The 14,418-nt window shown below is 40.6% G+C and overlaps 1 protein-coding gene across 1 annotated transcript in view; it reads right to left on the reverse strand.

The window, feature by feature from the left end:
- Positions 1-11,409, reverse strand: part of SLC17A8 (solute carrier family 17 member 8) — a 48,299-nt gene extending 36,890 nt beyond the window's left edge. Inside the window, exon 1 of the mRNA XM_027855861.1 lies at positions 11,267-11,409. Coding sequence (XP_027711662.1) covers positions 11,267-11,367 — 101 coding nt within the window. The 5' untranslated portion in view covers positions 11,368-11,409. The remainder of the gene's footprint in view (positions 1-11,266) is intronic.
- Positions 11,410-14,418: the final 3,009 nt, after the last annotated feature.

Below are 14,418 nucleotides of genomic sequence, written 5' to 3' on the forward strand. Positions count from 1 at the left end.
GCAATCCCCCATGCTCCCAGCAATTTGCAGGCTTCCAGAGCATGGTAACTGGAACAAGAGGATGGCAACATTTGCTCCCATGTATCTGCCATTTGTTCATCCCAAAATAATCAAAATCTCACAAACCCTGGTCATTTCAGGAACTGCTTTGATACACAGTGATGTGTATGTGTGTGTATGTATATGTGTGTATATATCTATATACCTATCTCTCTCTCTGTATGTATGTGTGTATACCTATGTTTATGTGTATATATATATGTGTGTGTGTGTGTGTATGTGTATATATCTATATACCCATCTCTCTCTATATATCTATGTATGTATATATGTCTATGCATGTTAATGTGTATGTATAAGTGTGTATAGCTATATATCTCTCTACGTGTATGGATATATATGTGTGTATGTATATATGTGGTATATATCTATATACCTATCTCTATATGTATGTATATGTGTGTATATAAATATATGTGTATGTGTCTATCTATATACCTATCTCTATATATGTGTGTGTGTATGTATGTATGTTTATGTATATATGTGTATATATATATATCAATATACCTATCTTCATATATGTATGTGTATTGTGTATGTATGTTTCTGTGTGTGTATCTATATACCTCTCTCTATATATGTGTTCATGTGTATGTGTGTATATATATGTGTGTGTACCTATCTCTCTCTACATGTGTGTATGTGTGTATATGTATATATGTATGTATATGTGTGTATATATAATGTGTGTATATATATATCTACATATGTATGCGTGTGTATATAGATATAGATATCCCTAGCACCCATGTAATCAGTTATAAGAAGGGTGGGGCACTTGCCCAAGTCATGCAAAGCTGAGAGGAGTAGAAAGTATATAAAATACACATTTATCATTTATCATGGGCCCTGCTATTAGCATCACAGAACTCTAAGTCATCTGGTCCAATCCCCTTGCTTTACAGAAGGGGAAGCTGAGACCCAGGGAAACTAAGTGACATACCAAGGTCACATAGGTACTAAGGGTCAGAGGAGAGGATTTGAACCCAGGTCTTTTAACTGCAGAACCAGTGCTCTTTCTGCAGAGGCAATTTCAGATTCTCTCCTCTCATGCAAAAGTAGGTGGTTATGGTGCTGCTGGCAATAAATTGCATTAGTAGCAATTTGAGCCTGGACACTAAATCACACACATGCACACACACACACACACACACACACATACACACACACACACCCCAAAAGGTAGCATCCCAGGAGGTCAACAAACCCACATCCAGCTAACAACAGCCCTGAGTCATTCTGTTGTGCTCTTGGACTAAAGATGCAAATCCATATCTATCAGTTCTCTTTTTCTGTTGATACCTTTTGGTTTTGTATCACCTTCATCTCTAATTGTATCCCTCCTCCCTCTCTTCCCCAGTGACTCATCTCTTCTAATGAAGAATAAAAGAGAGAGACACACAGAGAGAGAGAAACACAGTTTGTCAAAACTAACAGGTATATCATATTATTTTCAAAGGACTGAAGAAAACTAAGAAAAACAACATTCATTTCAAAGATAACACTCAGGATTATCCTGAAGTGTTTAGGTTCTAAAGTGATTAGGTCCAACAAACACCTTGCCCAAGTGCAAACCATTGGGAAGATGCCTTCTGGGCCATCAAAGGACAACCTCCATCACTTTTTCTATTGTTGTATCTTGAGGCCTGAATACAGTATGATCCTAAGGTGGAAGAGAGAGGAAGAGGCATTTCTTTCAAAAAGTAAGAGAGAGAGACACAGACAGAGACACAGAGAGAGAGAGAGAGAGAGAGAAGAAAGGAAGAAAGAAAGAAAGGAAAAAGGGAGAGGAAGGAAGTAAGGAAGGAAGAAAGGAGGAGAGAGAAGAGAGAGAGAGAGAGAAGGAAGGAAGGAAGGAAGGATAGAAAGAAAGAAAGAAAGAAAGAAGAAAGAAAGAAACCTGTCATTTTCCTACCTGGTCTTTTGCCCCTGTTTAAAACCAAGCAAGCCTGATCACTGGACAAAATTCATACATTTAGTTCCTAAACTACATAAGGAAGCAGTGAAAGGAGCAACAGTGAAATGAGCTCTAGACCCAGAGGTGAGCTGGAGGCAGCTCCAACTGGCAGGGCTGATTGTTAAATTATCAGTGTGAGCATTTACATCTTTTGAAAATTGGCAAGTGCTACAAATTAGGACTTGATTTGTTGTTTTGTTGGTTCCCTAGATTTAAGAAAGTGATGAAGAAGATGTTAACAATAATGCAGATTAAATTTCAAAATTAATCTGTGAATACCTTCCTTCCCCCACAAAGAGCTGGTTGTTAAACATTTATTATCACAGTCCTGCCTAGGCCTGCATTTGAATCCTGCCTCTGACACAATAACCATGTGACCATATTTTTGAATATCTGTACTTCTCAATAAAAATTAAAACAAAATCTATGTTTAAAAATTTTTGTCTGATCATTCTCCATCCCCCAAAGTGGATTCAATTCAAAAAATATTAATTGACTACTAAGCACCTTCCACTGTGTTGGGTTCTGGAGATATAAAGACAAACAATGAAAACAAGAAATTTAAAGAAGCTCGAATTCTGCTGGAGGAAAATAATAATTACACAGATCATTAAACACAAACTATCAACCCAAAAAGTGATTTAAGGAATAGGAGAAAGAGCAGTAGCAATTGGGGAGAGGGGGGAAGAGGGCAGGATCAAAAAGGGCCTGCTACAGGAGGTAACACTTGGCCTAAGCCTTGAAGGGGGCTAGGAGTCCCAAGAGAGGGAAGTGAAGAGGGAAAGCATACCAAGAAGGGGAATCAGCCTGTACAAAAACACTGAGGCAGGAAATTGATCAGGGAATCGCAAGCAGACCTGTTTGGCTAGAACGTCGGGGTAATGGTGGGAAATTAATTTGGAAAGATAGGTTGGAGCTGGTTTATAGAGAGTTTAAATGTCCAGTGGAGGAGTTTTTATTTTATCTTGAGGCATTTGGAAGCCACTGAAGCTTTTTTTGATAAGGGGAGTGCATGATTACATCTCTGCTTTAAGAACACCAGTTTGGGAACAGGATAGATTGGAGGAGGGAAGCTTGGAGAAGGAGGGATCAAATAGATGGCTATTGCAATAGACTAAGTCAAAGGGAAAGAAGGCCTGAACTTGGAAGGTCCCTATACGAGCAGAGCAAAGGCCCAAAATGCAAGAGTCATTGTAGAGGGTGATTTGAGAAGATTTCGCCACTGGTTTTAGATGAGAGAGGAGTAGAGATGGGTAAGAGCATCGGTCAAGGATTACCCCAATGTTGCAAAGCTGGGTGATTAGAAGGATGAGGGAGCCTTTGAAGTCCAGACTTGCTGACCTCCTGGAAAGCTACCCTTTTGGGGGGGGGTCATCTAGTGTCCTGGCTCAAACTGCCATTGAAGTGATTTCTTGCCAACAGTTCCGTAACCGCCTAATTTTGCATCAGAGGCAAGAATCTGAAATTGCCTCTGCATAAAAGCAGTGGTTCTGGGGTTGGAAGACCTAAGTTCTAATCCTCCTTCTGACATTTAATACCTGTGTGACCTTGGGCGAGTTCAGAGGAAGGAGTATTTGAGGGTGCAGGGCAGAAAGAAGATGATATACTCCATTTTTAGACACACTGAGTTTGAAATGTGTGAGCCAACCAAGTGAAGATCCTCAGTCAGTACTTGGCCATGACCAATTATATCCAAGAAATCACTTGAAAAGTTAACTCAGTAGTTCAGTAAAATTCCATTAATTTATACCTCATAAAATGGAAACTTGGGGGTTTTCACTCAAGGGCTGAGCTAAAGTTTACCTTTGCCTTGTAAGAAGAATATTTGTAAGACCCAGCATGGTTAATGGCTAGAGAGCTGGGTACAAGTCCCAATTCTGACACCTACTGGCTGAGTGACTCCAGGGGGGGTCATTTCATATCACAGCACCCCTAGACATTCTTAAGACTCTAAGTTGCAGAGCAGGTGCCAATAAGCATTGGTAGAGGAAACTTCCTCACTGGGAGAGGAGGAGGAGGAGGAGGAGGAACAAGAAAGGTAGGAAGAAGGGAGAGAGAAAGAGGAAGGGAGGAAACCAAGGGAAGGGAAGGAAAGGGAAGGAGAAGAGAGGGGAGGCAAGGAACATTTGTATAGTACCTACCATGGGCCAGGCATTGGGCTAAGTACTTTATAAATATTATCTTACTTCTATCCTCACAACTCTGGGAGGTAGTTGCTATTATGATCCCATTTTACAGTTGAAGAAGCTGAGAATGTTAAGTGATTTGCCCAGGGTCACACAGCTACTATGTGTCTGTGACAGGATTTGAACTCGAGTCTTCCTGATTTTAGGTCCAGTCCTCTCTTCAATGAGCCTCCTCACTGCCGCATATACAAAATAAATACAAGAGAATGAGGAAGAGGGAAAAATTAGACTCTGGAGTAGAAAGTGTTGTGGATAGGAAAGATTAGATCTCTTCTAAGGTCCCTCGAAGATTTTATGTTTAATAGGTAAATTCTGGAGATTGCCAATAATTTGAAAAATCTCTAGGGACAGAGAAGGGGAATCTAACCAGGAACAGTTGTGCATTGGGAAAACACAGTGATTCTGGAGTCAGACGACATAGGTTCAAATCCCATCTCTGATGCTCGTCCTTTAAGTGTGACCTTGGGCAGGTCTTTTCACATCTATGGGCCTCAGTTTCCTTAACTGTAAAATGAGGGAGTTGAACTAATGGCTTCTTAGACCCCTTCAAGCTCAAGGTCTATGATTCAATGAACTAAAAAGTTATTTCCTTACTAAGTGGTCTTGATTTTATGAGTTTCCAAAGCCAAACACAAAGAATCCATTACTTAGAGGCCAGCCTAATGGTGGGGAGGTTCTTTGGGCTTAGCTAGGCTAGTCCTCTGTCACAGCTTTTCATCAGGCAGGTCTTCCAAGCCTTCCCAGTGAGAGAGAAGCTGCCAGAGTTTCTGTTTTTCTCTTGTAACTTTTAAAAACCCAGCATCACCCCCATACAATGGTGAGTCCTCAGAGAAAGATTTAATTAGGAAAGAAACTATAGCTATAACCAGGACTTTGACTCAGGGCTCAGAATTTTGAGGGTGCTAATAGCACTTCCAAGTCCTTCAATCACGCTGGGTTGAACTCCTATTTCACCTGTCCTTACCACCCTAAGGTATCCTGGGATTGATGTCCCCCACACCATCACCCAGCAATGGAAGATGCCTTTTATGCCACTTGCCCCCAAGAACAAAGATACTTAGTTATCACTCAGAAATGAGCTTCTTTCCTAAGAAATGAAGTCATTCAATTAGTTAATTAACATTTACTAAGTGCTTACTAAGTGCCAGGCACTATGCTAAGCACTGAGGATACAAAGAAAAGGCAAAAGATAGTCCCTGCCCTCAAGGAGTTTACAATCTAATGATTTTAATGACCTTCTCTCAAAGTTTCTTTTACTCTGTATACCAAGAGGTCTTTTGAATTGCATTCTTAGAAACGCCAAGCTATGGTTGTTTCTCTAAATACAGGTGAGGGAGCTCTGCGGGCTGTGTGGATGTTCCTTCTTCATAGACAAGTGTCTTATGGAACAGGGGTGCCCCGGTTCTTAAGGAATGCTAATGAGCCATGTGCTTTAGCCTTGGGTGCTGCCAAAAGTATTTACTCACAGTTCAAATGTTCACAGTAATTGTGGAAAAATTTGAAAAAAAAATCTGGACCCACAGTGAGAGCCCTTCCACTTTGTTTCTGCAAGTGTGCTAACTTACCTTTAACGTGATATGGCTGACTTTCTACTTCCACCCTTGGTTTATCTTTTGCTCAGACACAGCAGTGATGTGCCGAGAGGAGTCGAAGTTATCAAGTGGAAAGAATGCTGACTCCAGAGTCAGAGGATGTGAGGTTCAAAATTCCCCCTGTCATAGTTAGTGTCTGTGTGACTTCAGGTAATCCCTTTATTTTCCAGGGTCTCAGTTTTCCTTAACTGTTAAAATGATAGGGCTAGAATAATGGAAGTAGCAATGTATTTGGAGACAGACGACGAGTTCAAATTCCGATTCTCCCACTTCCAAGATCCCCCCACTTCCAAGATCCCTTCCAACTTGAAATCTGATGCATTTCTAGGATAGGAAGCTCATTAGTTCACAAGGTCTCTTCCCATTCTATGGTTGAAAAGTTCTGAATGTTTAAATGAATGGTCCTTCTATTGGGCTGAAATTTGCCTCCTTGTCATTTACTGCATAGACGGTTGAGTGATGAGTTTGAAGACCTGGATTGGAATCCTACCATAAACACTTAAGAGAGAGCAGAGTCACAACCGCCAGGACCATCAGTTTCCTCATCTGTAAAAAGTAAAGGTTGGACCAGGTCTCTGAGGTCCCTTTGAGCTTTAGAGCTAGAGCTCTACATGATGCTACCACCTCTTCCAACCTGTTTCCTCCTGCTAATAATAGCATCTACCTCCCAGTCTTAGTTTCCTCCAAATGCTCTGTGTCTTAAGTCTCCACCTCCTAGGAGAGTATAACAGTCATTCTAAGTTACTGATTGCTTAAATCTTGTCATCATGTGCTTGTGAGAGCCTTTTCTGTTACTGTGGTTCGGGTCGTGTCAGACTCTCCATGACCCCATTCAGAGTTTTCTTAGCAAAGATAGGAGAGTAGTTTGCCATTCCTTCTTCAGCTCATTTGGCAATTGAGGAAAATGAGGTAAACAGGGTTCTGATATGCTCGGGGTCACACAGCTAGAGGCTGGATTTTAACTCAAGTCTTCCAGACTCCATGTGCCACCTTGCTGCCTAACTGTACTGAACAGTTGTTTGGTTTTTGTGAATAGGAAATAAATACCTGTCCCATACCTGATATATACTGTACATTGGATGACTTTCTGCTCCCCAACTGGGGAGACCCTGGACATGAGACAAAACCCAATCCTTAAGTATTTTTCCCCTGAGCACTGCAGTAGGAATGTTAAGAGGTCAAGAAAGGAAGTCTTTTCTGTGTCATGGACCCCCTAGCAGTCTGGTGAAACCTATAGACCCCTTCTCAAAATTATGTTTTTAAATGCATAAAATGCATAGGATTACAAAGGAAATAAATTATATCAAAATACAGTCATCAAACTGTTCTTTAGGAAAATTTTTTTTAAAAAACTAGCTCATGGACCTAGGTTAAGAAACCTTGTTTTAGACAGTGAGGTTCCCCTATTACTGAACTCAGTCACAATGATGTCAGTCTAAAACAGAGGGGTCTTTAAATGGAGAAGAGATTACTGAGCCCAGTAGCAATTCTAATTGTTAGTTTTGCTGCCAAAGGTGAAAATTTTAATAGTATATTAAAAATGGAAATAATCACCACCAGATACCAGTAGTCCCAGTAATAATAATTGTTGAAATTTATATAGCATTTTGAGGTTTCAGAACACTTGATATATTATCTCCTTAGATTCCCACATTAACCCTATGAAGTAGATGCTACCGATATTATTAGCCCCATTTTACAGATGAGACAGCTTAGGCCCAAGAGAATTCACTAGAGCCATATTTTTTAGAGATGTAGGAAGCACCTGCCCCTGCCATGGGGACCAAGTAGCTGTAACATCCAAAAGGTCACAATTAAGCATGGGGAAGAGAGATGGCATGGATCCTGATATTGGGAAGGAGGCAACTGTATACAACAGTTCCTCCTTGTGGAAACAAAGTGCCAATGCATGAGACCTTCTCCCACTCCCTAATGAAAAATGAAGATTCTAAGGAGACTTCAACTTTGCAGAAACTAAGCTTCCATTCTATTTCCACCTAAAGAAGCAAGGGTGATAGGAATATTAGGGTTTGCTACATATAGAGATGATTAGAAGAATCCTACGACCACCATTTATTAGGCTAACCTAGAGGAAGAAAGGTATGGTGGAACGCTTACCAGAACTGATGTCCAGAGACTGAGACCTGGGTTCAAACCTAGATTGGGATATTTACTAGCTGAATGACCATGGACAAAGTACTTCATCCCCTTAAGCCTGTTTGCTTATCTGTAAAATTGGGCTAATAATACCTATAGAATCTCCCTTACAGGGAAGTTGTGAGGTTCATGGGGTTATAGATTTAGCGTTACAAGAGACCCTACAGGAAATTGAGACCAACACTCTCTTCTTATAGATTAAGAAACTGAGGTACAGAGAGATTTAGTGACTTGGGGGAGGGCATAGCTAGTAAGTATCTAAAGGAGAATTTGAACTCAAGTCTTCCTGACTCCAAGTACAGTGCCCTATCCATTACACCACACTGCCTGTACATAAAATATTTTGGAAAAATTTCAAAGTGCTAGATAAATGTAAGGAGATTTGGTGATTTGCTTTTTTTTTTTTTTTAATCTGTCATGTTTTCAGTGAGGAGGAAATTCCTTCCACTGATATAGACTAGCTACTCATCTGTAACCTACATCTTTAGTTACCTGGAGGAACCAAGAAATGAGAGATGAAGTGATTTGTTCATAGTGATAAAGCTAAGTATGTTTCAGAGGCAACACTTGATTCTTCTTTGCATTATGCATCACTCCTCCTAAATACCACTTATAATTATTATTGTTGCTGTTGTTTTTCCCAATCTCTCTTATTCTTTTCTGTGGAATGGCCCCCTTCGACAGCAGTCTGAGGACGCCTATGGATACCTTCTCAGAATCATATTTTTAAATACATTAAATAAAATGCATAGGATTACAAAGGAAATCAATTATATTGAAATATAGTCATCAACATATTTTTTAAAAAGTTCCTGGACCTAAGGCTGATAACCTCTGCTCTAAATGGCAAGCAAAGGGAGAAGGAGCTAAGATGAAGAATAGGAGGGAAATTGTATGTTTGTTATTTCCATTTCAGTCTTGTGGCTGTCACGTAACACCATGCCTATGATGCTGTTCAAGGCAGACTACAGAAGTGTGCCTCTGACCTCTTTTTCATGAAACAATCCCACACTAAAGAGGAGATTATATTCCCTAGGAGATCAGGAAGTTGTTCAGATACATGCTTTAAGGTCTCCTACTAGCCTACTAGCCTGTGACCAGCTTGTAGATTCAAGAATCCACAATCTACAATTCAAGAATGAGGTCTGTGTTTTTCAGAGATCAAAAAATATTTGGGAGGGAAGGGGAGAAAGGCAATACACCTATGAGAAAACAAACATAGTTAGATTAAAAAAAAAACTCACCAATACTATCAGGAATGACAAATTCATAACAGGTCTTAAAAACAACAATCCTGATTTGTGTGGCAATTTGATATTTATAAATGCTGCAAAGAGGAGTGTACTGGGGATTAAAGCAGTGACTCCAAGTCCCCAAACTGGATTTTTTTAGCTTGTTCATTGAGGACTTCCTGCCTTGCTGCTACAGACAACTTAAATCATACTGCCTTAGTCTTTTGGTCCCATTTAAGAAAGGGGAGGAGTTCCTCTACATGGTTGGATCACCGTGGAAGCATAAATTCAGTGTTTTAAGGAACCTGAGAAGTCATCTGGCCCAACCCTCTCATTTTACAAGAAGGGGATTCCCAGGCCCAGGTCGTTAAAGAGACTTGCCCAAGGTCACACAACTAGTAAAGTATCAGAACTGAGATCCAAACTCAAGTCCAGAAGAAAGTGGAAATTGTTGGATGCGGCATTTGGGTAAAAAAAAAAATTAATCTGTTCACAAGAACCTGTTGTAAGCATTTCCTAGGCATGATGTTCTGGGCAGTGAACTAGCATTCAGTCTATTAAAGGTTCATTGTGGGTCTGGTAGAACTTTGGATTAAGAAGAAAATTCAACCTGGTACTCAGTCCAATTTTCCTGGCTAAATGTTTGCATAAAAAAAAAATTAAAAGAATGATTTCACCATCATGAATTCCTCTCATTCCCTCTCAACACCCTTCAGGACACTAAGGCACAAGAGTAGCTGTGATTATTTAAATATAATGACATTATTAAATTAAGTATTAAATTAAATACCACTGCAATAGTCCATACACTTAAGGAGAGGTTCGATTCAATGGATTTTTGTGTAGAGGCTCTTTTTATGGATCAAATTTTCAAATTTAAGCAAACACAAATGCACAGGAAAATCTGTTTGAAAATGACAAGAGATACGTAAGATATTCTCACTCCCAAGGAGAGGCAATCAGACCACCACAATCAGAATACATACAGATCTTAAGAATCTTATTTTTATTTACATGCTGATACCACCGATGAATCACTTTCACCTTATATTCAAAGATAAAAGATACCAATTCTTATTACAAAACTCACATAGAAACTTGGTCTGTCTTTTAAAAATACATAAAGTGTCCCATCCTTTCAAATACTTGAAACTGTTTAATCATAATCAGACAGGTTTTTTGAGAAGCATTTCTTTTAATAATCACACACTGGATTGTATTTTTATAAACAGTTTTCTTTCTTTTTGCACAAGCTCTCAGAATCCTCTACTTTCCATGATACAAATCCTTAATCTTTGCTTCTCTCTGAATGTGAATGATGGGCTTTTGTTGGAAGATGACCTGATCTTATTATGCTCAAGCTATCTACACTTCATCCTTCTTACCTTAGACAAGTCACACATAGAGATACCTTGTATAATTTATAAGTTTAAAATATTTGCTTGTGTAATTCTGTAATGAAAGACCTCATTAGAAACTTAATATTAAATCTCAACACAAGCAACTCATCTTGCTTAGTAACTCTTTAAAGTAGCATTATCTGTAAAAAAACAAAACAAAAACCAGGAAGCCACCTAAAGAAGGGGAATTGCTAAATAAATTGTGGTCCATTCTTATCATAAAATACTGCAGTGGTCTTATGACATAAGTGAAGGGAACATAAAGAAAGCTGGAAAGACCTTTGGGAAATAGTGCAAAGTGATGTCATCCCCATTTACAGTAATAGAATTAAGACTATTCATCATTTGGAAGGTAATCAGATAGAGCACAGGAGGTGCATTTTAACTAGGAGCCCTGTCCACATTCAGCATTGCCATCTTAGCAGGAAATGTCATACCTCCCCCCAATCTTCTCCAGCTCAGAGTTACAGGGCACCCCCTCCATGCCACATTCATGTCTTCCATCTGTCTTCAATCCTAGTGGGGGAGTGGAACACACTTCTGGGTGTGTTCTGAGCTCAACAATATAGTTTTGACATTTCTCTTAAAATTGCTTATGAACCGTTACAGTGCCTGGTCTGTCTAGCTCACACAAGGTAGAATTAAGTCCTGAACTTGAATTTGGCAATCAAAACTTTACCTTTGGAAAATGCCCAGCGAGTCACCAACCGCATTCTTCACACCCTCCTTTCCCGGCTTCAGGAATTTTTCTTTGAAGGTAGTGAACCCCTTGAATGGCATGGTGAACGAAAGGCCTCTGTAGTGGGTTAGCAGCAATCATTCACTGTGTCCATCATTCTTGTTCATTTCCAGTTTGAGAGGCCCATGCGGAGTCCTTCCAGTAAGGCAAGTGATCACTTTTTCCCTGGAAAGTGCCAGGAAGATGAAATCCAATCAAGTTGTCCCAGGATGAAAAAAAAAAGCAATGGGGTATGGGGTCTGACAGCAATCAGGCTGGGGAGACTCTTTAGGAGTGCTAAAAGCGAAGCAGGACCTCGGCAGTGGCTCTCATATGCATAGACAATGAAGCTCAAGGCAGACTCCTAGGGGCTGCAGGTGGAGATGCTAAAGGGGGCACTCACTGAGGGACTTGGGAAAGAGGCACATCCCTGTGCTTTTGCTTCTCACTAGTCCTGCCTCGGTTTGGGCTGAGCTCTCTGTACCCCACACCCACCTGCCTTTTCCTGAGCTCAGCTGTGCCTCTCACTCCCAGATCCTCTTCAAGGGGATGCTATAGTAACGGACATCATGCCTGCCCCTCAGCCACTCCAGTTATTCATAGGCTGTCATCCAAAGCAGGCATCCAGGAGTAAAGTTGATTAAACATTTACAAGTTCTTTTCCAGCACCGAGGACAGAGGATCAGCCACCAAATGCCCAGATCCCTTCGGCAGAAGAACATCACTCCTTATTGGAGAGGCAGCGGGCGTACAGTGGAAAGAGCACTGAATTCAGAGTCAGAGGAACTGGGTTCAAATCCTGGCTTAGTCTCTTACTGCCTGTGTGAGCTGGGCAGTCTTAACCCCTCTGGGTCTTAATTTCCCCGTCTATAAAATGAGGTGTTTGAGCTAGATGGCTTTGAGTTCTCTTCTAGCTCCGTGACTCAGTCAACAGCTTCAACAGGGACAAGCAGAGAGGAGTTAGGGGGAGAGGAAATAATTATAACTCTTATTTTCCTAGAGCTTTAAGGCTTACAAAGCTCTTTCCTAATTTGTTGTTCAGCTGTTTTCAGTCACGTCCAACTCTTTATGACCCCATTTGGGGTTTTCTTGGCAAAGATAATTGAGTGGTTTGCCATTTCCTTCTCCAGCTCACTTTACAGATGAGGAAACTGAGGCAAACAGGGTTAAGGGACTTGCCCAGGGTCACACAGCTACTCTATCCAGCTGCCCATCTTTCCTAATACCTTTTTGTAAGAACATAATGCATACATACAGGCTGGTTAAGGTAGCCAGTGGTCTAAGGTAAGTCCCACCTGTAAGTGGGAGTTGGGACAGTCCACCTCAGGGCATGTGCTACATTATTATTGATTTGCAATAATAACCAGGGTTATGGCCACTTTCTATGCCCATGTGACCATGGGCAAGTCACTTCATGTCTCCAAGCCTCAGTTCCCTCATGTTGAACTAGATGACCTCAAAGGTCTCATTCAGCTTGAAATCAATGATGCTCTGATACCTTTTACAGCTGCGGAAGCTGAAGGTCAAAAAGACAAGTGACTTGCCCAAAGCTGCATAGCTGTTTCAGAGCCAGTTTTGAACCTAAATCTCTTGATTTCAAGTCAAGCGTTTTACAATATACAAAGCTGCTTGTACCTACAGCTATGTGGCGCAATAGGCCTGGAGTCAAGAAGACTTGAGTTCAAATCCAGCCTCAGACACTTCCTAGCTGGGTGGCCCTGGGCAAGTCACTTAACCTCTGTCTGCCTCAGTTTTCTCTACTCTAAAATGGGGATAATAATAGAACCTGCCTCCAATAGTTGGTGTGAAAATCAAAGGAGATATGCACATATTGCTTACTGCAGTGCTTGGAATAAAGTAGGTGTTTAAAAAATATTTGTTCCCTTCCCCTCTAATTAGAACCTTAGAGCTAGAACGGATCTTAGAAGTTTTACAGTTCAACCCACTTTTTAAAATTTTTATTGATGACTTATTTTTTTCACCACTTTCAATTCCAAATGTATCTTTCTTTTTACTCTCCTACCTTAGTGAAACATTCTTTGCAACAAAGAAAAAGAAAGAAAAAAGCAATTTAGCAAATCTAACCAATATGAAGACCAACTTTGACAGTATATACACTGTTCCACAGTCCCCCACCTCTTCAAAGAGAGGAAAGAAATCTCCTCTGTTCTCTAGGATCCAGTTTGTGTTGTTTATTTGAATTGCTGTAATAATAATAATGATAGCTAGCATTTAGATAGCACCTATGATGCGCCAGGTGCTACACCAAGCGCTTTACAAATGAGTTGTTTCAGTCGTGTCTGACTCTCTGTGACTCCATTTGGGGTTTTCTCGACAAAGATACTGGAGTGGTCTGCCATTTCCTTCTCCAGCTCCTTTTACAGATGAGGAAACTGAGGCACACAAAGTGAAGTGACTTGCCCCGGGTCACACAGCTAGGAAGTGTCTGAGGCTCAATTTGAACCCAGGTCTTCCTGACTCCAGGCCTGGTGATCTATCCATTGCACCATCGAGCTGCCATGTCACGTCATGTCACGTCATGTCATATGTTGTCATATTTATTGTTTTGCTGGTTCTGCTTACTTCATTCTGCATCAGTTCCTATATGTCTTCTCTTGCTTATCTGAATTCTTCATATCCATAATTTTTAATAATCAATCAACAAATATTTAACAATAAGATGCAGCTAGGTAGCTCAATGGATAGAGTGCTGGGCCCAGAGTCAAGAAGAACTGAGTTCAAATCCAGCCTCAGACACTTACTAGCTGTGTGACCATGGGTGAGTCATTTAACCTCTGTTTGCCTTGATCCACTGGAGAAGGAAATGGCAAACTACAGCAGTACTTTTGCCAAGAAAACCCCATGGACGGTATTGGTGTACTATGGCCCACACGGTCATGAAGAGCTGGACGAGACTGAGCACCAACAATCTTCAAATCCTCAGAAACACTTGAGTATGAGTCTGTGGTGACTAAAAGGACATTTGGTTCCCTGGTCTGGAAAGCACTCTAGGAAGACCTCAGGAAGACTGCACTGTAAATCACTCATTCAAACACTTTTTTCAAAGCCTACTGTGTGAGTAGCATTGGTCCTAGGAGATGACTTGCCCATAA

Source organism: Vombatus ursinus, unplaced genomic scaffold (assembly GCF_900497805.2).
Source record: "Vombatus ursinus unplaced genomic scaffold, bare-nosed wombat genome assembly UNPS02011334.1, whole genome shotgun sequence".
Classification (NCBI taxonomy): domain Eukaryota; kingdom Metazoa; phylum Chordata; class Mammalia; order Diprotodontia; family Vombatidae; genus Vombatus; species Vombatus ursinus.